At 40.7% G+C, this 27,850-nt stretch overlaps 1 protein-coding gene and 1 long non-coding RNA gene across 11 annotated transcripts in view; one reads left to right on the top strand and one right to left on the bottom strand.

The window, feature by feature from the left end:
* The window catches only part of sox6 (SRY-box transcription factor 6), a 129,422-nt gene that overhangs the window by 43,968 nt on the left and 57,604 nt on the right, over nucleotides 1–27,850 (bottom strand). For all 10 annotated transcript variants that reach the window (XM_040012088.1, XM_040012091.1, XM_040012095.1 and 7 more), the window contains 3 exons: nucleotides 20,018–20,107; nucleotides 9,459–9,631; nucleotides 7,834–7,902 (listed from right to left, as the gene is read on the bottom strand). In XM_040012088.1, coding sequence (XP_039868022.1) covers nucleotides 7,834–7,902; nucleotides 9,459–9,631; nucleotides 20,018–20,107 — 332 coding nt within the window. The remainder of the gene's footprint in view (nucleotides 1–7,833; nucleotides 7,903–9,458; nucleotides 9,632–20,017; nucleotides 20,108–27,850) is intronic.
* Nucleotides 253–14,908, top strand: LOC120721624. The gene is made up of 3 exons (XR_005693212.1): nucleotides 253–379; nucleotides 13,617–13,619; nucleotides 14,896–14,908. It is a non-coding gene; the product is annotated as an uncharacterized LOC120721624 (long non-coding RNA).

Here is a 27,850-nt window from a genome sequence, read left to right on the forward strand (position 1 = left end):
AAGGAAATAAAAGTCCAAGTGTGATGCAAAGTGGTAAAATAGGAAGACAAAAACAGGATAAAGAAAGCACATATTATCATGCCATTACATATGCCATGCATGAATAAAAAAAGATGTTATAGAATTTAGATGTCAAGGTCTAACCTCAAGGTATTTTATTCTGGTTTTTAATTAAGTGGTTATGTGTGAAGTGTTTGTGCTATATCTCTCTGTTTTGATACATTATCTGTGTTTAAATTTTTTTAAACATGGCGCATTAATTTAGTGGATTACCTCCTCCAAAAAGATGTGATTAGAAATCACCTGACAGCACACTGACAGCTGTACACTGTGCCAAAAAGGGAGCAAGTGAACTACCTCAGTTGAGGTCTGAAGACCAGTGGATATCAGCTGGCTTCATGGGCACACTGCAGGGGAAGTGGGGAATTTCACCATGAAGCACTAAAATTCTTTAAAATGTATTTAAAATAAAAGGGAAACACCTCTTTTGGAGGTATATAGTTAATGAGAAATAGTCTCTTGTCTGAGTTCGAAACACATCTAATTTGCGTGATAGAATTGTCCGCACCACGGCTGGGTTTCCCCCTCTGTCCTGTCCTCCTTTCATAGACTGAGGCTCTGTCTTCCCTGTTACCTCCCAGCTGCTGGGGCCACAGAACACAACAGAGCCCATTCTGTTGTTCAGAAGAAAGGAGGCCTGTCAGAAGGGGCAACGTTATTAGACACACGAGCACGCTGACACTTTCAAACGTCCTCGAATTATGATGGAGAAGTACAAAGCGTCGAATTTTGTAAAAGATAAAACAAGAGAGCTTATGTACAGTGACACGTCTAAAACAAACTGTTTGATAAAATGAAAAAAGAGCTAGTGATATAATTTAAGAAAATAAATTCATAATTTGCTAATCCAATTCTACAAAAACAAACAAAAATAAAAATGTATATTCAAAAAATATATATATATATATGGATAAAATAGCTCATTCATTGTGTTTGGTTGGGGAATGCTTGGACTCTCCTCCACCCCAAAAACAAAAAGCTCCTTTTTTGAATTAGCCATGGGCTGAATGCTTTGCTTTGCCACCCCTGCCCTAGGAAAACACGCGCCCCTTTCTTCCTGCCGGCTGCCTGTACACAGTAGAGTCTATTAATGCAGCTCCTTCTCCCTGTGAGAGTGCCCACTGCTGAGGATGACGGCCACGCAAAGCCAGCGCAAAGACAAAACAGTTTGCACAACATTAGCAGAGAAAACACAGTCGGTGCGGTGGGGGAGAGGAAACTAAGTCTGCATCACACTGGAGGATGTGTTCTCCCTTAACTGATATTTTTCCTCTCGGGGGCTGGGGTACAATGGTTGTTAAGTGTAGCTGCTTTTCCACGATCCAGGGAAGATTTCTGGTGCTCCGAACAGGTGCTTTATTGTGATATTCGGACCTAACGTAAAAGCGCTCCTTTCATCATCTGTGTGTGTGAGTGTGTGTGTAGATGTTCAGCTATCTGGATTATTTAACACCCTGATTCATTTTAAAGGCAAATTCACATACCTGTATGCCAGACAATCTTCTCTGTTGTGTAAATTATTCTTGTCACTTTTGAGAGAGAGCCGATAGAGTGAGACGTTTGTGTTTTAAATGAACCCGTCCCACGGCTGCTTTGGAAACCCCTCAGGTGACTAATTGCAAGTAGACCCTCAGGTGTGAGTTCGCACGTGACAGCCTTTCAGGTAGCACCTCTGATATGGAGCCTCTTAAATTATCGCTGCTTAAGCTGCTGAGGTGTCTAATAAACAAAAGGCCAATTACTCAAATGCATGGCTCCTTTGTGCAATGTACAGTTTCACAAAAGGGCAGTAACTAATCTGTCTTTGTTATACTTTTACCTCATTGGCAAAGATGCAGGACAAGTAGTATAAGTTACAACTGAAAGCTACCTAGTACCGATCCTTCCATCCTTCCTTTACTTTAATTCCACATTCTTTATCTTTTTAAATCGATACAGTCGAGTTAGCATGTTTACTATTACTCACACTAAACTGATAAAAAGGAGACTGGGAAAACCCCATACCTTCTAAAGCAGTGTAGGCAGCTATGTATAAAATTCTAAAGCAACAGACAAATTCATTACATACTAACTGGACAGCCACTCAGCTTCATTTGCGAACCATCACTGCCACTGCTGCACCTTTTTGTGCATCATTAAGTTTTAACAGGGCCGTGATGGCTTTATTGTTTAAATTGCACGTGACTTTGTTTAACGTCAGCATTTCTTCTGCTCCCTGACAAGGAGTCACATTTCATAACTAATTAAATTGATCCGTCCTACCTCGCCGATAGAGTCCACTAAATGGAATTATTTGTATCCAAGTGTCAATATATTAAATCACAGGGGCTAATGAGTCGGGTCACCGCTTTCTTTTATCTTCAGCCTTGCATGTGCACATCTTCATCAGCTAACAGTCTCCTTAAATGGAGGATGAACATGCTGGACTGAGCCTCCCTGGGTGAGAGCCAAGCTTGTCTGACTAGGCTGTTAATGCCCCCACATAATCCTACTAGCAGGCTAACATAGAGCTCTTCAATACCAGGGAAAGAACAGAGTCTATGCAGACACGAGTGCACACAGCAGCGCAAACTTCCACACTTAAACACACACACATTACCATTCCCCTGCTCTATTATTCTCTTATTATCATGCTAACACTTCCAGTCTAGCTGTGCTAATTGGGGGACTTACACATTCTCTTTAACAATGTCTATTTTTGTGCTTCCTTTTTTTCCCAGCCAGTGCATTAATAAGAGTCTCACACTGAGAAAATCATTTGTGCCGGGGAGACAACAAAAGCATCAGAGAATACACAAATTAGCACTATTATCTTCGAGCAATTACCATACGGCCCCGTGTTTATTTAAACTCATCTGATTGATTTTAAATATTTACCATTATACTGTAGTTTTGGGTTTTTGTTCCTCTAAATTGGTAGCCGTACGAAATCAGCATTAAATTATTGCAAAGGATCGGATGCATATTCCAGTTCATTATGATAAAAAGGTAGACCAAACAGAAGTACTAAAAGACTATTTATTACAGAGACCAATATGATTTGATCAAATCTGGTGCGAGATCTGGTGAGATAACTGTTTGCGCAGCACTAAACAAAGGTTTAATTCTTCATCCGTGCGGGGTTTGTCAAGACTGGAATACTGAATGCAGGCCAATTATGTGTGGGAAACTACCAAATACTGCCAAAGACCTTGCACTGGCTTGATGATTTGTGTTGTAACAGGACCGTGACCCTGACCCCAACCATCAAAAGCTGCATCTGAATCACAGTGGAAGGGGATCACAACAAGAATGCAGAAATCTACGAGTAAGCTAAACCAGAAGAAAAGGCTGGATTTGATTGAAAACGTTTGAAATTGAAAGAATGACTTGATGACAGCCGCGGGTCAGGCTTGATGTCAGTCATCTGCCAAACCGCAATCGCACCGGACACTTAAGGAAAAGTTTATTTGTTAAGCTATTATGGATATTTCCAGAAGATGTGAAATAAAGCCCCCGAAACAAACAAAAACTGCTTTTTTATTTTAAATATAAAGCTTGATGTTTGTTTAAAGTTGGATTATCAGAGTTGATATCTGTAGGTGCAAACTAAAAGAAAGAGATAATTATGTGAGTGCAGACTCCTCAGCTACTGTGTACAGATGGACAGGTACAGACATCCTCCTGTGACTTTTCTGATTTCTATGAGAAATATGGGAGTTCTGTGTCCATCTGAATAAAACACATCACTGTAAAGTTTTTTTCACTTGTAACACTATGTCAACTGACATTAAACACCTCTGTTTTTGTGGTAAGACTAAAGAATTAGAAAGCATTAGAAAGAAAAGGGGTCAAAAAACTGAAGCTGCACTCTTTCAAACCCTTTTTAAACCTATTTTGAAACCTTTTCCTGTAAAATAACGACAACAATACTTTTACAGTGTGTGATACACTGACAAAAAGATTGGGAAAGATATGTTAGTAATAACCCTGCCATTGGCTAAAATATGAACTCTATGAAGAATTAATGCAGAACCTTTTTCTATCAAACTGCATGTTTTCCTGCAAGTCTGTTATGCACCGTCTCATCTTCAAAAATCTATCTCTATATTGTCCACCTTATAAAATTCTTGGCGGATAAATGCTGGTGTTATTGAATTTCTTCTTTAATCTTGAAACCTTTAGTAGTGTCCCCCACTGTTTCTTGACACCATTAAAGACACATGTGAGGAAGCCACTAAGACTTTGAAGTGTGCAGTGGACACTAATACACTGGCCTTTTCTCTTTTAATCCCTGGTTTTCATTTTCAGCAAGCCGTGTTTGTGGACATGAGGTTAAATGGACCAAAAATGTGCGCTTACTTTCAGCGAGGTCAGAGTTTATAGCTAGGTCGTATGTAGGGAGAGAAGAATAGGTCAAAGGGAGATAAACTGAATAACTTGGCTGACGAACAGATCATTCATGGAGTGAGATATAAATGTGGGCAAAAAAGAACTTTTGTCAGCCAACATTGAAACTGTTATCTTGCCGATCTTGGGTCTCACAGTGTCCTCAGAGTTAGCACATCAATGCCACAGCCAATGACAAATGACAGTGTCATGATATTGTGATGTTTTTCATGGATTAAAAAAAGGAAATTAAATTAAATGTTATGAATTAAAAGTGTCCCTCTGTTTCATGTGGGGAGCTCGGCTTTCTCCAGCCTGTTTGTGAAGATAAAGTTCACCCTGACCTTTCTGCCAGTATTTATTCCATTGATGTGTGTATCAGTGCGTGGGTCCCTGTGTGCCTGTGTACTGTACACTATCACCTTTGTGGATGTATATGTGTATTTACTTGCATACAGAGTCATACCAGGGATTGTATCTTAACAGACCCATCCTTGAGGAAAACATGAACTGGGCTTATTACCCAGTGAGGTGCATGGAGTTATTCTTATGGTCTGGCTATGGATGGCACAACACCTGAGTGCCTTAAAGCTCCATGTCTCATACTTTTTAAAATTTTATATCCTGAAATGATGCCTTGTCTTTACCTCTCATGCATTCCCACAAACAAAGTGAAACAGAGTTAAATGGCTAATATATATATATATATATATATATATATATGTTTAAGTGTCACATGAGTCTTGCAATGGTGAGGTTTCAGATTTTCAACTTAAATCAACTCAAGAGTTAATCTAATCCTAGGATTGAATTAGTGCCAAGACGATTTCAACGAGGAGGATGAACTGAAAAATACAAAGAAGCTGAGGGAAAAACACACAAAGCCTTGAGCTTTAACTTTTGATAAGCCTCTAACGCTTCAATCAAAACATCTGCTATCTTAAAACAAGTGACATTGTAATCCCGAGGGACAAAGACTAAATCTCTTTTCGTCTCTTGTTGGAATGATGAGAAAGGATAAAATGAGAGATGGCTATTCAAAAGAAGAACTCGATTGAACTACTTGCTGCCTTGGACCAAACCTCGCTTACTAAACCTAATAACTACCTACTTCTGATTCAACTTAAATTTATATGCAAAAAAAAAAGTCCTTGACAGCACACGCGTAACAAAAACAGCCTCCAGTTGCGGTCCCCTCGGTTTTATTGTGTGGACCCTTTACGGTGTCAAATGTCACATCATCAGTAGAAGACCTGAGCAAGAAGCTTTCTCTTCATTTTCCTTCGAGCCAAAACAGAAGGACTTTGATGGCAGGAGGGTCTCCAATAAAGTTTAATGCTCTCCATGCTAACAGCAGAGTAACTCAATCCCTCAGCGCTGCTTACCACTTTGCTAAAGGCCTGCGCAGTACAGGATGGAAGCTTGTTTACAGAAATAATTAAGTCAAAGCTGTTGTATATTAAAATGACCAGGGCATTTTTAAGAGGCAGCACTAATGAAAACAGAGTGGCAGAAACCATTGCGCTAACTTGCCCCTGACTCTCTTTTATCTACTCTTGCTGATACTCCAACTTGAGAGGAGTGGCCATAGGTTAAGGACAGAGAACATATTCTTCTCTAAATAACTTGCTGTCGGATAAACAATGTTGCACACAGTGAAACTTATTAAAGTCTTGGGAGCGACTTGTTTTTGAGTTGTGCGTGCCCAGTGCAGCCAGGAGAGGCTGATGGGCAAGTAGAACAGATGGTCTGACCATGAGATTCTTTTATTTAATTGTGGATGTGGCTTTTTTTTTTTAATCAGGAGAGATCTCATTTTGTCAGGGGAAAACTGGCTAACTGGGCTCTACAAGAAAGGGCTTTACTTGTATCTCCGTTCAAGTGTTTGAAATGGATATTTAGAAGCACTTTCCCATAAACACTTGAAACCTCACCCTCTCTGAAAAGTATCCATCAAGGGGAATTTTCAGGTAACATTTGCCTATAACTCTGTGATGAAAGCAAGGGCCTCGAAAAGGGAGATCCTTTAGGGCTGTGCCCTTATGCTCAACGTGCATAAGTAAAGAGCTCTCTATCATATGAGTATTACTAGCCCCTCGGCAGTGTATAAGGTACTTCATTTTCGAGGGTTTTCTACACAGAGTGTCATGCTATGTGCTTGTCTGTAGTGGAATGTCGTATGGAATTGTTTTTCCAATAGACTGTCCACTGTTGAAGCGAAAGGTCCAGGCTAGTGGCTACTCCACAGTAAGCTGAGAGTGCAGTCTTCCTCTTGTAAAGAGCCATTGAAAGAGGCATTTTGATGCCCTGGCCATAAATCTGCTTGTTATACTAACTGCTCTTTGAGAACAGATGTTTTCTTTGCTCTTTGGATCATAAGAATAAGCTGTATTATATGTGGTATGTCCCAGTATATGGGGAGAAGATACTCTTTATCAAAAAAATATCTGAATGCATACATGTTGATTCTGCAGGAGTTTGCTGCAGGTGAATATTTAAAGTTTTGATGCGGAGAGTTTTGAGAACAAGCAGAGAAGGAGGAGGTAAATGGAGAAGGATGTGCCTGACACCAAACACACCCAGCAGGTTAATGTTAGCCTCACAAAGGCAGCCAGGCTCGCAGCCTTGACCACTGCCAGCAAGCAACCCTGGATTACCCTGTACATATCCCTGACCATATTCAGCTACATGCTGCGTGGGTGGTCTTCCTCTGCACCTTTGTGCTTTGTACTATACTGCACAGAGCACACACAAACATACACACGCAGTGAGCAAGATAACATCTGGCATGATGCACATCTGAAAAAGTAGAACAAAACATAAAAGTCCACGAGGCGGCATAAGGAAGTACGTGTCGCAGGCACAGGTCATGGTGACAATGTAGGTTTCAGCAGGTCGCGTGCTGTGTGAAAGCGTGCCATATTGCCCTTCTGGGATCTACTCATTTCGGAGGCATTTACCAGCCTCTTTCATGTCCCCCACCTCCACGCACTTCTCCATCAACACAACTCATTAGCCGTTGTTACTTTTCCCCCCATTTTTTTTTTTGTTCATTAAGATGTGCTAATTATTCGCCTACATATTTTAAAGTCCTCCCGATTACCAACGGCCAATTAACATTTGATGAAAGTGACGAATGTTAGCGTGACACACACACAAAAAAAATCAGAGATAAAGGAATAAGAAGTAAAGAAGGAGTGGCAAACTTAAGTTAGCCATGATATTTACTTTAATGCCTAATTTTATTGATCTGTGCAATTAAATCCAGACATCTGGATCATGGTGACAACCCTGGTGCTCTAATTATACTGAAGAGGCAGAAGTGGAGTAGTAATCATTGTAGAAAAAAAGTAGGAGGTGTAAGCTGCTGAGTGGTAGAGGGCCAACAGAAATGCTTTGACTGACCTGGATCTGCTGCTGGAGGAGGTTGATTTTGTGCTGTTGCTGCAGAAGCTGCTGCTGTTGTCTTGCAATCTGGTTGGTAAATGAAGTGGAAAAAAAATGTAGATTGATTAGTAAATGAACCTAACACTAAATATGTGCCGAGACGGACGATACAGGGCTGGACTGGAGGTGGAACTTAAAAAAGCAATTTTTATTGTGAATAAAAGTGTATTCTTTTATCTAAACCGCTGCAGTCGGTCAATAACAAACCATTAAATGTTCTAAATGAATATAAAATGAACTGCAGAGTCGAAATTTGCGGAGAAAGAGAATAAATGATTTACAGGACACAGACGAATGTGGTTATGACGGAGGTGGCAAGCCCAGGAAGGGTGACAGGGGTCCCCGCTGCCCCTGAGTGACGAGCAGCCGCACCGCAGTGTTTCTCATCCCTAGCGCTCCCTCCTTTTACATGCTCACTTCATTGAGCATGACAACCTAGTTTTAAGTGTCATTTAATTTTCATTTTTAAATATAATTACAAAGTGTTCACTGTAAGATATCGGCCGTCTGCAAATGTGTCAAGATTAATTTGTGCTGGCTTCCTCACGAGTGTCAACAGTTAATTACTGCGTTGTATCTTGATGGCTTGATGACATCCCAGATCTCAGCGGGCTCTCTTACTCTCCCTCTCTCAACCATCTCTCGCTGTCTCTCTTCCATTTTTATTAATATCAGCCCGCATTAACATAAGATCAAATAATAAAACATATATCACTGGTCATTTGTTCTGCAGTGTCTACAAAGCCTTCAGAGCTGAGCGTAGTTTGCAAATGAACACTATTGATTGAAAAATAAATCAATACTGTTAATGTATTATTAGTGTACTATGACCAAATGCATCACTCCAAGGTGTACGGTCTATCTCTTCATTTACCACAGGAAGGTCTGAGAGTGTGCTGAGAAAACTCTGAGTGAACTCCTTGCTGATAATTGACTCATAGCCATTAGGGTGGCGGGTGATAATAAAAGTGTCGCCCGTGTGGATAGTTTGTGTCCTTATTTCTTCCCAGACATTAACACACTTCATGGCCTGTGCTAATTTGCTGATTTGTACAATATGGCTCATTGGCCTGATTTGTGCTGCAAATCTAATGCCAGGCTTGTTCTAATAGGAGTCGATTTATAAGATATAGAGGACTTCCATATTTAATATAACGTTTAATTCACACATTCCCTCGCATTTGTTAGTACAAGTCATAATAACATTTTTCCTACCACACAGCATAACTGTGGGCGGGAGAGCATGACCGAAATATCTCAGGCAATATAGACTATAACGTCTTTCAAATCTAATATTATTCCAAATTCCAACCAAGTAGCAAGGTTTTATTGGCGCATTTCAGGCATGAAATGTAATATGAAATAGAGAGCTAAGCACAAAGACTTGTGTTTAAAGAGGTTTATTATTAGGTGAAAGAGGAAATTAAATAAAAAAGGTAAAAGGAGGGAGGGGAATGTTCTGTGTGTTTCAAATAGTAAGAAAAGAGCCTAGTTTAGGAAAAGATAAAATAAATAAATATATAGCGTGGGCTATTAGCTAGGTGTTTTGGTGCGTGTGAGAAAAGAAAACAGCAAGCGGTTACCTGCTCCTGCTGCTGACGAGCTAACTCCATTTGCTGCCTCTGTTTCTCCATCTGTGAGGCAGCCAGCTTCTTCTGTTCATCGTGAGCAGCCAGGAGCTGCTCTCGCAAGCTGATCAGCTGAGTGATCATCGTGGAGAGCTGGTGTTCCTTTTCGGCCAGGCTCTCAGGAGTACCTATTGAGAAGAAGGAGAGTGAGAAAGAGAGAGCAATGTCTGTGAGTAGGAAAGGATAAATGCAAGGTGGGGAAAACAAAAACAAAAACATGACCACAAGTTGGTGCATACCTGGAAAAAAAAGTACTCAAAAGTTTTTATTGTGACCATGACTATATAACCAGGGTGCAGGCTTTTGGAGGAAACACAGCAGAAGCCATCGGTCATTATATAATGCTAAATATAGAACAGTGACCGATCATCATGTGCTATTGTGCTGTACACAATATTTAGTACAAAGAAAACCACACAGGCAGCAACCAACTGCAGTGAATTCACTAGAAAGTGTTAAGGTCACACACAGCCTGGAGTTGTCTGTTTTTCTGTAGCTGGTGTTCACGGCTTTCACAGCAAGAAAGTGAAGGAATTGTTCCAAGCACACAGACAAAGAGCTGCAGGGAGCTGTCAAACTGAAATCGCAGCTTATTTCAGACGTCCATGGGTGATTATAAAGAAAGTGTTAAGAGTCACTCTTTGCACTGGCCTATAAACAGAACTTTTATACACACCAAATATTAGGGGAGGAAATGCCTGCAGATTTTGGCTGAATTTAATGTGGAAACCTGCAGAAAAAAAGACTCAAAGCGGTACGTACACAAACAAAATGCATGCTCAACATACACTATAACCACATGCACTTTGTATCATCATCACATTCCCTCTCTTTAATGCATATTTGAAAAACCAAAGCAATGACAGAGCAGCGGGCTTGCGTTTCTCTCTGCAGTTACATGTCTGCACTGTGTGTGATAGAGAGAGGGGCTCCACTGCACTGCTCTCTCTCCGCCTAATCAATGCTAAGTGATCCTACCATTGACTTACACAGCCAACATAATTGCCAGTGAGAGGCTAGACAGTAACTCACTCTCCTCCCACTGCACTCCTGTGTGACAGCTGGTATGGTGGTACGCACAAAAAACTGACAGGAAAACTGACAGAAAGAGAAAGAGACAGTTAGAGGGAGAAAGAGAGAGAAAGGGGGCAAAAAACACAAGAGGTCCAGATAACAGTGCGGTGAAGTCTGGCCTGAAGCCAGCAGGAGCTGAATTCTTTCCTGGGTGTCTTCCTCTCGTCTCTGACCACATCTGTCTTGAGTTTCTCCCGAGAGCTCCCAGGGGCCCTCTCTACTCAAACTATTTTAATTTGACTAAACACCTGATTTATTTTATCTCTCCGATGAGGAAAGCTGTTTGTCTTAATAGGGCCTGTCAACCTCCAGAACCCATTCAGGGCAATTTACTGGCAGGCTTGTCTGAACCTCAGTTCGCCTCGCTCTGCCTCTGCTGCCTGCTGCAATGGAAGAGAGCTGCAATTCTCCATTTATCCTCCTAACGAAAAAAAAGCACCTAAAAGCAGCTATTCATTGGGCCTGTGTGCAGTTTCCAAGGCCTCAATTGACTTCTTATTCACCCAACTACACTTGTTGTGAATGGCTTATCTATAAAATTGATACAATCAGCACCAATTTTATTAACCTTTGGCTGTCTCCATGAAGGAGCTGCTCAGCAGCAAAATACATCGGTCATTGTCACAATAAATCACTATCAATACTGTCGCGGGAAGGAGGGAAAGCCGTAAAGAAAGAGAGACGGGGGGTAACAAGACAGAAAAGAAGAACAGGAAAATCATCATCTAGATGATAATTTTGATTTGGGGCCATCGAGTCACAGATGAGTGTCAGCTGGGAAAAAAAAGTAAAACATCTGGGCTCAATGACGCCCTCACAGCCTGCCTAAGTACACATGTCACACTAGTTTAGGAGTTTAAAAATTGTGAAAATTACAAAGATTCTGCAGAATGTTTATGTTTTGTCTTGTGAGCGTGAATATGCAGCAGAACTTGTGCTAAGTGTCCAATGAAGGACCTGATGGGCCAGTCTGAGTGTGGGGTGTTCACTCCTGCCCAGACACCACAAGAATACTAACAGAGGGCTCATTGTTTTGATGTTGAGCTGAACTGTGGGAAGCCCAGACCTTCCCTTGCACCACGATTTAGGCCATCTCTCTCTTCTGATTTCAGTCATAATTATCGATCTCAGTCCTAAAAATCTACAACAGCTGAAGACATTTTCAGATTAGCTGTCAGTACTGCAGACAAACACAGCTTTGGTGCTTAAATATCTATTAAAGATGAGCGCAGTGGAAGAAAACCAAACATAAAATGAGACACATGTGTTTTTTGTTGGCTGGTTAGTGTTAAAATCCCTTTCTTCCTGCTTTGAATTATGGATCAGCTTTAAAATGCAGATAAAACTTTTATTGGGTGGTACAGAAGAGGAGAGTCGTGGTCTGTGTCTGACCAGGCTGCTGACAAAAGAGGCCGTTTCCTGCATATTGCATGGCTTTTAACAGCGGTAGGGCTGGGGTCTGCCTGTTAACATGTCTCCTCACATTGCGCTTCCGATGGCAGACAGACAGCCCAGAGATGCCTTGGCGCTACATAAACGCCAGCAGTCGGCCTGGACCTAACGTGTTGTGACATCCTCCTGGTGAACAAGTGAGCCTCAGTAGGACAATACCAGCCCAAAGGAGGAAGAGGATCCCAGGAGTAAGCGGTCAAGCTGTGCTGGCACTTTTCTTGTTTTGTTATTTTAGGACACTTCCGCCAAGTTCAGAATTTTTAGACTGACACATAGAAGACGGCGTTGTCCAGTTTCAGCCCATTCACATGCACCTTTTGAGATTCCTGCCTTCTTTAAACGTCACAAAGTAGGGCAGAAAACATCAACGGGTGACTAAATAAATCATAAGAGAAAAACAAGCAGAGCCATGGTTGCTTGGGGAAGGACGGGGGTATTTGAGCCTTGGGGTCTTTGGATAAAAGGCACTTTGTAGGGGTGTGATTTGTTTTGTCCAATACCCACATCTCTCTCTCTCTCTCACTCTCTCTCTTGGCTCCCTCCTCTCTGCTCTAATCAAGCAGTCTCTAATTTGGGTTCCAAGTCCAGTACCGGGGAAAAAGAAGGAGGCTTGTTACTTTGAAGAGTCCCGAGTGAATAACACAGATAAAAGATTCAGGCACAAAAAAAAGAAAGAAGAAAACGAGGAGGGTGAGGGTAAAAAGGGGGAAAATCACAAGGCACCCTATTCTCTTCTCTTCCTTTGGTTAAGACAGCTGAGCCATTATGACCAGATCTGAATTGAGTTTTTTAGCACCAGAAGACTGGAATTTCTTTGTCTCTCTATCAGACAGCTATTGTGGATGCTTCCATATGCTGCAAACCCATCCTAAGTAAATTGGGCCTTGTCTAAATGGTACGATTGTACCAAGCTGTATCCGCACACAGACCGCACATAGCTTGAATGCCTTGCATGCTGAGACGCTCTCTCACTCTGCACTCTCCTAAAGCGCGTGTGAATGTAGACGCGAGCGTGCACCGATGTGTGTTGCACGTGCCTCCAATCAATAAAAGGTACATGTCTCTGAGTAAATGCACGTGTGTGACCTCTGTGGTCATCTGACCCTTTGTCCATTCTTTCTGCGGAAAACACAAAGAGCTAACTCAGTAGCAGCAGACGACATCTATTGGTGCGCACTTTAGTATTTTTAAGATGGGGGGAAAAAAAGGATGTCCACAGTCCTTTTACCAATACCTAACAATGTTTTTTTCCAATCAAATTTTCTTTTGTGTTATTTAATACAACTGAAACATTTTATCCTTTGTTAAAAAAAATATGTGTTAGGTTGAAAACTGGCAGAAAAGCCAGAGTAACGGGAACTAGTTTTATAGTATCCCTTTGCTTTTAAATAGTATGTGCACTTGTTCAGCAGATCTACAAGGCTGTATGTGTTTCCAGTAATATGGTGTTAATGTGTCTCCGTGTCCTACAACCAAGACAATATGAGCAACAGCTGTTTTACCTGGCTTGCTGCCTCTGCTATGATATAAAAGCCGTTAATCTTGCCAATAAAACCGCATTAACAAGCATAAGCAATGACTTACAAGCACGTCATCCACTGGCAGCAAATGCCCCTCAGCCACTAAGCTTACCTATATGATAAGGATGAACATATAGGCTTCTTTACAATGAAAAACTCAAATGTTCTCTAAAACTTGCAGTAGTCTGAATATAATAAGTGTATTATAGTATTTTGCACGTGCCACCTATGTTTTTGCATATAGTATATTTGAATGTTGATGCGACTGCATCAGAATCATTTAAGTGTCTCAGCACCATCTTTTAAACATAAATATTCTGATTGGCATATGGAGAGGTTATTAATAAAAGTACTCTTCATCTACTGAGGTTCTGCTGTTCATGGTGAACAGTGATAGAGGCTAACATTTTGATGATAGAGGAAGCTTCACTCTTCAGTATAATTATGCTAATGTAAAAGCTCCAGCACTTAACTGTCTATCCATGACACTGGACAAGGTACTTCATCAAAGCCAAGATAGAGGCTCGACCTGAGCATATTAATCCGCAGGAAATGCCGGTGACCCTTAAATTCTCCCTGGAGAAAAAAAAAATTTCAACGCAGCAACTTTATTTGTGTTCTTTCAGTAACTGAATGCAACGTTCTTTGAATCTATAAGACTGTGCAGCAAACCACAGATCCTGGCACCAAGATGTTGTGTAAGGCAGCATGTAGCAAAGATCATTATATAAAAACAAAGATTGTCTCCGAGCCTTCATTTCATCTCTTATGGCCTTTATAATGATAAGTCTGACCCCTGTGACCTTAAAATATAAAAAGAATGCACAATTTTCAAGGTCTTTCCAATACATAACTCTTAAAGCATATGAAACAGTGATCAAGGCAATGACTTACTGTCAACAAATCCTTGGAAGGGAATTAGGAGTTAGATGTTATCTCATTCTTTTCACAGAGCGTTTATTCATCCGTCTTACCTATACAACTGATAATTAAAGCAGAATCTACTTGTTTCCTTGAACTGCGCAAAATGAGATCTTTCGAAAGACTTTCCATCTGCTGTCTTTGATGGATAAATGTATCAACAATACCAGTGTTTTGTCTGGGTTTTTATCAGATCACAAGTGATAGACTGAAACAGCAGGGATAACAGGAAACAAAGACAGATGAGCCCAGAACACATATTCACAAAGCATATAACAGGTCAGAGCACCTACTGCGTTCTCAGGCTTTTAAAACAAATCTAGCCAGCAGATCTAACCAGGGATCATAAATGTTTATTTTAGAATTTACCAATGCCATTGCACTGCCATGCTATTTGTGCCATTGCAGCATGGGCGAGCCAACAGGTCTGAACTACAGATCTATTTAGAATGCATAGATGATATTAATATATATCGACAATTAATGCCTTCAGAGAGCATGGAAAGTGGATTTTTCAAATATATTTTACTGAAAGTGAAAATGTAAAACTGGAACTGGAAAGTTTTATTGTATGCACATGTATAACCGTTACTGCCATTAAACACTCTTCACATTGCTAAAGCTTAAAAAAAATAACTACAATTTATAATCAATAGTCTAATGTATAATTAGTATAATTAATTCAGCATTCATTAACACTTAAACACTGCTTATTGGAACTTGGAATCACATTTCACTGATCTTTTGATTTCTGTCTTTCTCAGTTAGTGTAGAACAAATGCATTCTACTTTATTTATTTTGAAATTATTTTGTTACCTTGCAGGTGCAGCAGGTCTCTATGTAAAAAAACAAAAAACAAAAACCCACCCTCTGACCTTTGTGTGCGCTCTGTTCCTTATGTGCACCACATATGATCGCTCCTGTGCCATTTTACTTTCTCACCCTTTCAGTCAAATTCGATCCAGAACAGCCCAAATGTGCACAAATTTGTAGCCTCCGTACAATTTAAAACGTTTAAACTTTTCATCAATAGTCATCATATTTCAGGCTAGAATGACATTTTAGTGTTTTACTGCTAATTTTACACATTTGTTACATTACATTTTCGAAAACAGAACAGTGTACTGGTGATAGACTAGATCAAAATGGATAAAATTGAACATAAAAGGCCACAGTGCTTGCTTGGTGCACATGCAAAGAAGGATAAAAGGAAGATTTGAAATAGTCCCCAACTCCAGCCTGATTTTATACTTAAATGCCAAATCACAAGTACAAAATAACACCTGTGTAATTACCGATGTTCTTTCCATAAAAAAAAAAAAAGAATCAAAAATAATCCTGGAAAGTGACTTGATGCACTGGATAGCATTACCCATAAATGAAATTAAGCTAAAAATAACACTTTCTTATGGAGCCTATAAAAATGTGACTTTTTTTTTACTTTAAACACAATTTCAAAAACCTGTCTTAGCCATTTTTATGCCTTCCTAAAATTTGGTTGTTATACGCATCTTTTTAAATCTGAAGGGTATATTCGCATTCTCTTACATCCTCATATAACTTAGCCGTTCGGCTTTACATGCTTGTGAAAATCCAATTTGCTTTGCCCAGGAAAAACTAATGAATATTTTAGGGGAGGCTCGTTTAAAAATGACATAGATATGTTTTTGTCAGCTCTCTCAATGGTTTACATTCTCTCTGACTGAAAGGAAGATTAATAAAACGATATACTGTTAAATGACTCAACTTGAACAAACCACTGGAAAATATGTAATTGAAAACACAGAGATTTTTGTACCTGTATATACAAACATACACTACACACACGAGCACAGCGCTTCCTTTTTTACCTTCCATTGCCACAAGCTAAATTCCTCAATTCATTAGAGGAGAAAAACACACAGTCCAACACTCACATGCATTCATCTGGCAAATGTGGCCTCAGGAATAATGATTTACTGTGGCTCATATTTCACCTGAGTGCACAGGGCAAACAGTTGACTGAAGTGTTGTGGAGAAAATGCTAACTGAAGCATTTTTGACTGGAGCAACTGGACAGATAACGTTTTGTGCTATTTGTGTGAACGGTTTGTATGTTGGGTGTAATAGACATATTATATAAAATACACAAACCTTTTGAAATACCCTCAAAATTAATGTCTTCCTTCTCCTTTCTAACGCTACATAAGCTCACTTTTGATGGGGAATGTTGCACAAATATGCAGTTGTGTCCAGTAGCATCAAAACCGCACTTTATAGAGGTCATTAAGACATTTTTTTTTAAAGTGCACAAACATGTTTTGCAACAAACCCACAGTACTAAACAATCTGGGCTCTGTGCTCTCACTGTGGACCCCTTCCTGCTTGTGCAGGAGTATAGCCAGCACAGGTAGGGCCAGCATCAAATCAGTCTCAGCTGCCTCCTGCCCTGCCCTCTGTTCTCCTCCTAAAGAGCTTCCACTTATCTGCCTGCCACAGGACTGTATGTTTGCACCCGACCACTGTCACGTAGACACCATTCTCAAATTGATTGTGACAGTGCAAGAGCCCTGATTTTTCTGCTTCAGAATTCAAGCTGCCATTTCAACGCTAGTGTACAGCGTTAAGCTTTTTTCTGTCTTTCTTTTTTAGCAGATTCCAGCAGAATGAATACAGCTTGTGTTCCAATTTAGTAACTACATATTTTCCTCCAGTTTGAGTAAATGCTTGAGCAGTTTGTGTGTGTGCTTCTTCTTTTTTCTCTTCTTTTTTTTTTCTTATGCCCCCATCGGGGGGCCAGTAAACTACCACTCAGCAGGGAAACTTAAATAGCTCTGTTGAGTATGAAGCTCAAAGACCCTGCACAGAGCAAGCCAAAAGACATATAAGCATATATGTGTATGTATATATGTGCATAATGAATGGTTATTATCAGTCACTTGTGATCATATAACAGATCTCTCTGAGGTATATAATTATAAATGTCAACTGTCCAAGTTTCCTCAGCTGAAATCTTTTTATCTGTGTACTTCTTTCTTGTGCACTCTTTCCACCTTGCCTCTTATTATCTGTTACTTTGTGTGGTTTGGAGCCTTTCCAGCTAGCCTCCCTTTCTTGCTCTGTGGTTTTGTTCAGGAGATTTCATCGTTCCTGCAGATTGACAGCTAAGCTCAGGTATGAAAACAAACAGTTAGCCCTGGAATTGACTGGTGAAAAGAAATCCGCCACTAATGCTCCTTCACAAGTTCTTTTCGCCTCCCCGTGCTGATGCTAAGCCCCGACGGCGTACAAGAAAAGCCAGATGGAGATTTGAAATCATTAACCCTTAATAACACCCCTCTGTATGTCTGGGTTAAGCACATTGCCTCCACTGGATTACGCCACTTTCGACTTACACTAAAACACTAGAAAACATGCCTTTACCTCAAAACAGCACAATATGTATGAAACACGCGCATTACAATAGGCTGTAATTATACATCTGTCATTTGTAAGGGGAAAATGGTTGGTTGGGTTTGCGGACCTTGAAAAGAAAAATCTCTGATGTTGTTGATGCAGTTGTTTTGTTTGTTGACTGTACATGCGTGTTCGGCTCAAAAGGATAAAGTATTCGGGGCATGTTTGAACACAACTGCTGCAAAAGAATGTCTTTATTTTCACGGGCAAAGCCTCAGGTCAAATTCTCTCACACCTATTGTTTTTTTTATCTCTTTCCTAAGAACAAGACAAAATCATTTCCTCACCAGTCAGATTCCACCACTTGCCTCTGCAATAACAATCGCTTCTCTTTCAAGGCTCCAATGGAACAATGTCAAAAGAGAGCCTACAAGGCGTTTGGTATAATTTGCGGAGGAATAAGTAAGCGATCAGCACAGAATATGCAAGGCCACTCTGCTACTAGGTACTGTAGCCTTTATCTGCATGTAAAGCTTTTTTTCTCCGCAACCTTTCATTCATTTATAACCTACAGATATGTTTGCCTTTTGTACTGATTTTAACCTAACAATTAATGGGACCTCTGATTCATTATAACACTTTAGATCTTAATCATAAGGTGTTTTCTGCTTGGTACCTTTGTTTGTGTTTTAATTAGGTGGACCTTGTGCATCTCCAACCCTGGGCCTCTTTTTAATTGCCCGTATTTACATCGGGCAGACATCAAACGCAGAGAGAGAGACATTTGTAAGGGTGAGCACAAAGCAGCCCTTTGAAATGTCTACAGTCATATGAAATGGCATGCTAATTAAAAATCTAAGGCTGCCTCTGTGATAGGAGAAGCATTTATATTTGTAACTGTGGTGTAAAGACTGTCTCCATAACTCATCAACAGACAGAGGCCATAATGTTTATTATCAGGCTCCCTACCTGTTTACAGACCACCAAGTAACCTTCCTTTTCCCATTCATCAAACAGAAAAAATGCCCTGCCTGTAATTTAACAGACCAGCTTTCAAAAGGCTAAATCATTTTAAACATTTTACCCCATGCACTTTGATCTCCACGGACAGACAGTGTACTAGCACAGGTACAATGAATCGAGTTTAGCAAGCAACGATTTATCCATCACTTCATTAAGGTTATTGCTAATGAATATACTTATTAGAACATTCATCAGCTTTTTTTAACCTTTCTGTGCAGGTGGAGAAATTTAAATTAATCATTAAAGTTGAACGCTTCTGATATTTCCCATTTATGTTTTATGAAAAGAAACAATTAAGCAAATTATCAATATAACCTGTACCTTAATAAACTACGGCCCCCTTGTTTGTGAATTGTTTCCATGAAATGTTAATTAAAACACTAGGTGCACTGATATAATATTATCTAAAGGGTTTCCAAGAAATTAAAGCAAGCCGCTAGAAGTTCTTAGTTGAAGGGATTTACTGGGAGCCACTGGCAGCCCAGTGTCAGCAGCCAGCTGGTATTGTGCTTCCCTGTGCTGTATAAACACAGCAGCTCGCTGTAACAGTCAGTGCTAAGGACTGAGCAGCTGCCCTGCCCATCCTCAGCCCACCTTCACGCTGTCATAAACAGAGATTTTGGGGGAGTGCTGAGTTGCTCTTTGCTGTGGTGCTCTCGATAGGCTGCACGGGGCGTTCACTGTCAGCGTCAAGGCATTCCACTCAAACGCAAGCTCACCGAGGAGACGACTCTGCGCGTCTCCGCACCCTCTCCTCTCCAAGCCGCTTCTCCCCTTTCAGCTCAGCCGTGGTCTGTTTACATCAAGCACACTTTGGGTTCAACAATTACCAGAGCAGCATGAACGCACCGCATGTGCCAGAGCAGAGCAGCGAGGCTCAGGGCCGTCTGAAGGGACAACAACAATAAACTGCTGACAAGCAAAGAGAGCCTTCGACTGAGGCTAAATGGGCTGGAATTTTGAAGAAAAGCACTTTGGACAGAGTTGGGCATTCCAACAAAAGATAAGGGAGGAGAGAAATGAATGAGGAGGGCAGCCAAAGGCCTTTGTTTCATTTCAAAGTACAAGGCTTTTTCTGATATTAAACAGCGCATATACTATGTAAGTCTGATAGGAATGAGGAACTCACGGGGTACTTCTATTCATACCTTTTACTTCTGCCAGCAGTTCACTTGTGTTGAGCCTCTCCATCTTCTCTTTCCAGTCTTTAGAAAGAAGTTTCTCCATGCACGAGGATTCTAAAAAAAGAAAAATTAGAAGGGAAATTTAAAGCCATTTGTAATATTTGACGTTTTTATGTATGTAATATTGTGCAAAGTATATAGTTTCGCTTTTCATAATTTTGTAGATGTCATAAATCCATATGCTTAAATGAAAAGATGGTGAATCAGACGAAAGAGAGGTGTTTTATTTGATGGCATTGCGCGGGAAACATTAAAAAGAGACTCCGTCCGACAGCTGAGAGATGAGCTAGGGGTGGAGTGAGAAGGGAAGCAGGCATTGTGGGACTACCATAAGGGCAGAGACACACATTAAACGGGAGGCAAAGAGTTAGACTGGGTACGTCCAAACGTTCACATAGCTGCCAATGATGAAAACAATTAACATTTGTCCAGCAGACAATGAATCAGAGAAGGAATGGCTGCAATCTGCCATGCTGTCGCTGGTGTAGCTGATAAAGAACATACTGGGCTGGCTGACCTAGGCCTCCACCATCTCTGCGGTGCTTCGGGTTCAGCCTGTTCCCATCAAACAACAGTAGAGCAACCCTCCACTCTGAGCCTGCCTCTAATCTGAACCAGAGCAACACATCCAGTCCTATTGAATTATGCCTTTTAAAGCCGCAGCCTCGGTGCAATTCTTTGAGTATTTTGAGTGAAATATGAAAATAAATTTTACTGACTTATAATTAAAATAAGTTTTTATAGAGATTGCATTTATAGATAGATTTTTGCAAATTGTATAATTAATATGGAGCAACATTTAAAGCTGCAAAGCTGCGGAGCTCCATAATGAATAGTCTTACAAGCATATAACAGTGGATCATTCACAAACATACTTCTGGCAACACACGGGCAGAATTTATGGTGTTTTGTTTTATATAATGCAACGGAGGAGGAGTGAGGACCGAGGACTGAGAAAGCCCTGTCACGTGAAACATCTGGATTCTTCCAGTTTTACCACTATCATCCTCGGGATCAGAGGAGATTTATACAGTTGAGGATGTATACAAATGTTGCTTCCTTTTATCCTTCTGTATCATCTCTCGCCCGCTTCCACAAACCAAACACTGTTGCTCCTTCTGACAAACACACTGAGTTCAGAGGATCTGGGAGTAACAGGGGGTCAGTAGTTGTTGTGGCCTTGTTTAAGGGTGGCTTTCAGCGAGATCAAGCAGAGTCACCATTTTGTTTGATTGTCCACTTCCTCCAATGTGATGGGGGTCGACAGGACATCTTCAGCTCGGGGTCATTATAACATTACTTCTGCTTTATTGACTTTCCAATTCCCAACTCACAGTTTGTGCCCTTGACCCTAAGAGAGGGAGTCAGAAAAGCCTATGTGTTTTGTGTGTGCTTGTGTGTGTTAACTCCCTGCGTGGCACAAAGATCACAGATCTTAAAACAGGGTGTTAAGGGCAGGGGGAGTAGTGGAGCTCAGCTTTTCTTCCCTGCTTCTCACCCCTGGGTGAGAGGGCTTCCTCTCCCAGAACAACAAACTCCCTTCAAATCGTAATCTCCTGTCAGACACAGCAACACCAGCGCTTGACATTTCCCCCCTGAAGCACAGACATATTTCAAAAAATGGTAAAAAGGGGAATTAAACAAACACATCGAACATATGCTAATAAGCAAACATATGCTCTCTCGCTCTCTTTCTCTCTCACACACACACAAACACACTCACTTTCATCACAGATGCTTCTCCAGCACTTGATCATTAAGGAATGCACCAACAGTTGGAGATAATGTGGTGCCAGCTTCCATTCTACTCCAGTCCTCCCCCTCCCTTCCACCTCCTTCCCAGGAGAGCTGCCGCTCCCTTACTTCTCTATCCCCTCTGCCGGGCCAGACACGACCTGCCAAGTCCTCCAACAGGAGAAACTACAGCTGGAATGCACTGCTGTCCTCCCTACCTTCCACCTGGGAAAGGTGAATAATGACCTGGATTAGTCCATAAAATAACTCTCAAACACCTTTCAGTGTTCAAAGTGTGAACAAAACAGGCAACCAAAAATGGATTTGGTAAAAGAAGAGAAACTTTTGCGCAGGCGTGCTCAAGGAAAGCAGTAAATGAGTCAGATGTCTGGCTTTTTTCAAAGCACCCGTCCACGGCCTATTTTCCTGAAGAATTTAGATTAATCCGAGGAATGCTACTTCAGTTTCTAAAATGTCTTTCTGTTTTCCCAGGAGAAATTATAGATGCCAATGAAAACACTGGTTACCATCAACATACTAATTACTGTCAGCTTATGACAGGGTGTCAAAATTGATACACAGTGTATTCACCATAAAATAACAGATTATTTGTAATACAAGATTCACGCTTAACTCCTGATTGCTTTTTTTAAATACATACTCAGATGTTCTGAAAGGAAAAGTGGTAAACTTGTGAAGTTTTTCGTGTTTGGAAGACTTTGCTGCTCTTGTCCTTTCAAAGTAGGACATAACATACTAGGGAATTAGCTTAAACAAGAGAAGAGTCCAGCGAGTTTATTTTTATTTTCCTATGGGGGCTCTTAAATCTCTCACCCACCCCCACCCCATCCATTTTTTCTCTCCCCCTCTTGAGATAAAATGCTCTGTGGCTGGGGAGCAGGCCATTCAGCTGGGATGAGAATGGAATGAAAACAATAGCCCTTATCAGGCTCTTATTTACATTTTCCCAGCGTCCCTGCAGTAGACAGCTTGGCTTGTCACCAAGCCCAGATCGCCCCACTGGACCCAGACCAACTTCCTCCAGCCCCAGCGATTCCAGTGGTCCCTATGGACCCTTGGCACAGGCCCCCACCGCTCTGCAGCTAGCACAGATAGCAACATACAAGACAAAACTACTGGAGTGTGTGTGTCCAAGATGTGTTCCCAGTGAGAGGGAATGGTTTCTTGACTACTAAGCCTGTCTGGGTCTCATTGTCTGGGGCTGGTGCTATATAGCTGGAAAAATGCCCTGAACTCTTTCCCAATTTTATTTTGCCAAAATGGCACGCAGAAGAAAGCGAATAGTCATTAACACTGCCAAATTCAATATGTTTAGCTCCTATCAGGGGTGTCATCTCTACTATACAGCTCTTCTATGCAAGCATTGTGTGATCTTATTGATGTGGCTGAACAGGCACAGGGATTGAGACACAGAGCTGCGATGATTGGGATAGATTAGGCTACATTTTTTTAAACTGTATTAAAAACAAACCTTAATGATCCTCATAAATCTTAACAGAAGAATGTTTCTAGGATGATATGTGACATAAACAAAGCTTTCAGCACCTGGCAGTCAGTGGTGCCAGAATATCATGTTCAGTATAAACCACAGAAGCTAAAAGGCAGGTTACTACTATCTGTACTGACACCGACTGACTCCCTGACAGTCTTGAAGAAAAATACTGATATTCCTGCTATTTGTCTGTCTTTCCCTGACGTATCTCGACCTCTCTTTCAGCACTTTCTCCACTCTTTTAAGGAAAAAGAGACCAATCCCAAATTTGTTTTGTTTTTTCTCAGATTTGGAAAAAGAGAAGACAGAAGAAAATTTTTGCTAATTAATCTTTTTATTGCTGCTGTAGACAGAAAAAGTCAAATTACCAAGTGGTACATCAAGCCGACTAAAAAAATGTAGTCACAAACACATCAGATCCTGTCACACTGGAATTAGATTGGACAGCAATAAACTAGATCTTTAAAATTAATGATATGGAGCTATGGAGTACACTGTGTATATTAAAGTGAGTACTCCACCACAACTTGGGTTAAAAAAAGCCCATCTCAGTTTTTTTGTTTTGTTTGTTTTTAGAAATATTATCCTTTACAATCCCTAAAAAGTTGAATATAACAAAGTTTTTGATGCAAGAATACACGTCGTCATGTTTCAGAAGACCACGGATACCTCAAAGCACAAGAACGGTTTGTTACAACATGAAGCGATGGGTGTTTTATTACTCTGTGTTGTCAGCAATGAAAAGGTTTCAACTGCCTGCCACCACAGTTTGAGCTGCTCTGTGAGCTCCATTCTCCTGGGAGAAAGATGATACTTGTGTTTGAGTGTTTGTTGTGTTGAAAAGCTGTTGGCAGAGTAGAGAGGGCTATCTAGGAGGGTCAAATTAGCTATAAGTCATGGATAAGAAACTAGGAGGACCTCCCCTTTAGCATTGGCCTTGTATATCAGTTGTCTCAGCCTCAAGGGGAAACGTGTAATTACCAAATCAATGATCAGCTGACACTGACCGTATAAATAATTTCCTCCCCACAATGGAGAGGATGAGACAGTTAGGCAAATAGGGAAACAATTTAGCATTTGCAGTGAGGGGTGGACGGACAGAGGAAAACGAGTATGTTTTATACAATTTGGCTTAATCCAATTATAGTCAAATTCCACCTATCAATTCATCCATCCATCCATCCATCCATCCATGCATCCATCCATCCATCCATCCATCTTCACTTAAACAAAACTGACAAGTTTAAAAAAAAAAAAAGAGTGAGTCAAAAGTAAATTTCACATAAAACTATACCATAATTGTAGCCTAGTGATGATTGGTGCTGTCTAGGCATCCCATAAAGTTCAAAGGTCCAATAAAGTAGTGGGGTGAGGAATATCCACTAATGTTTTGATTGAAAATTACACAAATCACTGTTATTTTACAGAGGATTATAGAGCCATAAATTATCCATAAATGATTATGATGATATTAGCACATTTGATTTACTTCATTGTGTCGACTTTATCGTATGATTGCACATGCAAAAAATATCTGGGCAAATTCTTAAAAAAGAAAAAAAAACTGGAAGCATTTAAACAGCTTAAAAAAGGCTGTCACATTTGTTACATTCCTACTTTTAGTGTTAGATACAGTATAATCCTTTGATTCAGGCATAGATTCTGTCTCAGAAATAAAGCTGCCAGAATCTCAGTCAGACAATGATAAGCTAACGTCTAATTTCCCATCCACTCCGCACTGCACGGGAAACAAATCAAAAGTCGAGATTGATAAAAATGAAAATGACTGTGACACACTCCAAGGAATCCTTTGAATATCTTAATCACAGACACACTAAAAACAAGACCCCATCATCAAACCAAATAAAACATAATAATTACAAGAGGCAGCCAGGGAAGTGAAATGCAGAGAGAAAACATGTTTTTGTCATTCAGCCGGTAGTCCCTGAGACAACAGCTGTTGGATGCTGCAAATACTCCTGAAGTCTCCATAATCATGCCGTTATTGAAGTGAGGACAAAAAGGGCACTAATTGCAAGGGAGCAATCGGAACGCAATAGGTTACACACCCGGGTGATGCTGCACAATGCAAACGCTAAAGAGGGAGCTGGGGTGGGTGGTGGTGGTGAGTGGCTGGGGAGGGGGGGATCGGGAGGAGGGGTGCATTCTGAGCACAACACTGCGTTGTCGCTCATTTTCAGGCAATTACCTTTCCTCGTTGTCAACAGTTGTAATAACCTCTACCATTTCCAGAATACTCGTTGGTTCTGTTGAATAATTCTGTCTTTTTATATGTAATTACGAGTGCCGGCATGCGTAAATAAAAAGGTCCGGCTCCTTGAGACATGTCGCTGTATTGTGGAGCACCTGCACCTCGTGGTGGGCTTTCTTTAACTGACACCTAATCATTATTCCACTTGGTGAACATTTCTGTTAGTCACTATTACACTATCCTATTTGGTCATGTAAATAGTTGCTATAAATATAACATAGGGTAAGCGAGACGAGGTTGGGAAAGAAAGCATATGTCCTGTGTTTTATGTCCTTTTTCCTTTCCATCGTGTTTTCCCTACTTCTTAGCAATGCAAAAGTCAGTTTTTAGTCTCTCTCACTGTCTTTTCTTTCCTTTTTATTTGATAACTTTAAGGTCTTTCAATAATTTGGCATTTTACGCTTTGCAGATGCTGAGTTCAGGGAATGGATTAGCAGTGTTAGTATACAGTAGTTCCCACAGAATGCACTTCAGTCATAGTCATCCTGTTATCAAGTGAATGATTCAAAATTAAATGTGGGCTGAAATGCTTTGACAACCACAGACCAAAGCTGTTACTACCTTGCAGTTTTGGACACTAACTCGTCCCTTTCCCCTGTTTTTTTATCGCCACTGACCAGCGTGTTAATCCCACACAGTTGACCTGCCTATTCTAAGAAACAGTACACACACACCCAGCACAATGACCTCTCTAAATAGGACACGTGTCTATCAAGCATATATGAATTAACCATCCCCAAGAGGCTTCACCTCCTGAGCTGAGCAGCATGTGACCTCTCCCAATCCATTTTACTGCGGCACTCTGTGGCAATCAGGCTTGAATTATTAAAGTGAGCAGTGAGCAATGATCAATTCATTGCGGCCCTTGCTCGCAGACTGCCCGGCCGTACTTCAGCAGAAATGACATTGAGAACACTTGAGTATGCTTCCAGACAATGCACATAAATGTGAAATATGCCAGACCCAATATGTCAATAATCATAACTGTACAGGCTGAGGCCATGTCCGGGTTAATCCTACGGAAATGATGTTGGGTGACTGTGAGGTGAGCAGGTTTCACAAATACGTGGGCTTTCTTGACCGCAAGAGGGGAGAAGTTGCTGATACACACGGAGAAGAGCTGTGCAGAAGGCCGGTGGCGTTGCTGTTTCTGAATAAGCTTACATACAGTAGCCTGAACAAACACTGCAAAAGAACTGGAGGACTTAAACAGGGTAGGGGCCAGAAAATTCAGTTAATTGTAGTCTTACCTCCTTATTTTTACACAAATTAGAGAGGAGAAAAACAACAGCAAAGAAGTTAAAAGAGAGAGGAAGATTGCACGCAAGTATGCAACTCAAGGAACCTGGAAGTAGGAGTAGGGCAAGGAAAAAAAAATAATCAAAACTTCGTGAGGAGGAGATGAGGAGCCAAGATAAACCAGTACTCAGAGCCCCCAAAACTGCAATCTCCCCTTAAGCCGGAGAGTGGCAGCTGGCAGAACAGCTGGTGAATAGGATTAATGTCAGAAGAATGAAATAAAACTCAACATATGTCCGAGCCTGAGGTGTTGGGACTGTGCGTGATTGTGCCCCCGATGGATGCCATGTGTGCAGCTGGAAGGAGCTGCTGTGCTGCTCTGCTTTCTACCCCACAAGGTCACTTTTAAGAACTAGGACCATTAAATGCTTGAATAGCAAAATGAACTTTTCATTTCCTCTCCTCTCTGCTCCTTTGCTTTAAAGTCTCTATTCAGGCGGCAGAGGGATTCTATTGAGCACCGCTATCAATACAATGCACTCTAAAATTCGTCAGAGAAAGAAACAATTGCTGCTTTGATTGCATTAAGAGAGACCAAATAGGGCACGGTAAAAGAATCAGACAAGGTTAAAGTGAAATGGAGGTTTTATTAAGATGGAACAAAATAAAACACAATTTATTCATCCAATGTCCTTCTTTACACAATTTCTGACTTGAGGAAAAAAATACTTTTATTAAGTAAGATGCCTTAAAATTTCTTTGCTGCAAAATGAGCTCATTTATTTGTTAGCAGGATAACAATAGTGCAGAAAGGCACAAAAGCGAGGGAGTACAGGAGGAAAATGGAAAAAGTAAATCAGTTGTGATTGAGCGTGACTGTGTTTGGTTTACTAGAAAGAAAAAGTGGACTTTACTTTTGGAGTCGAAGACGATACTGATTAAGGGATCAGCACTTGGGAACATGAACATTACAAGAAGAAATATGTAGACTAAATTTCAAATTATAATTTCCATTTGATGTTGGTAATCATTACGGTCC

This window comes from Simochromis diagramma, unplaced genomic scaffold (genome assembly GCF_900408965.1).
Source record: "Simochromis diagramma unplaced genomic scaffold, fSimDia1.1 OVJJ01000603.1, whole genome shotgun sequence".
Classification (NCBI taxonomy): domain Eukaryota; kingdom Metazoa; phylum Chordata; class Actinopteri; order Cichliformes; family Cichlidae; genus Simochromis; species Simochromis diagramma.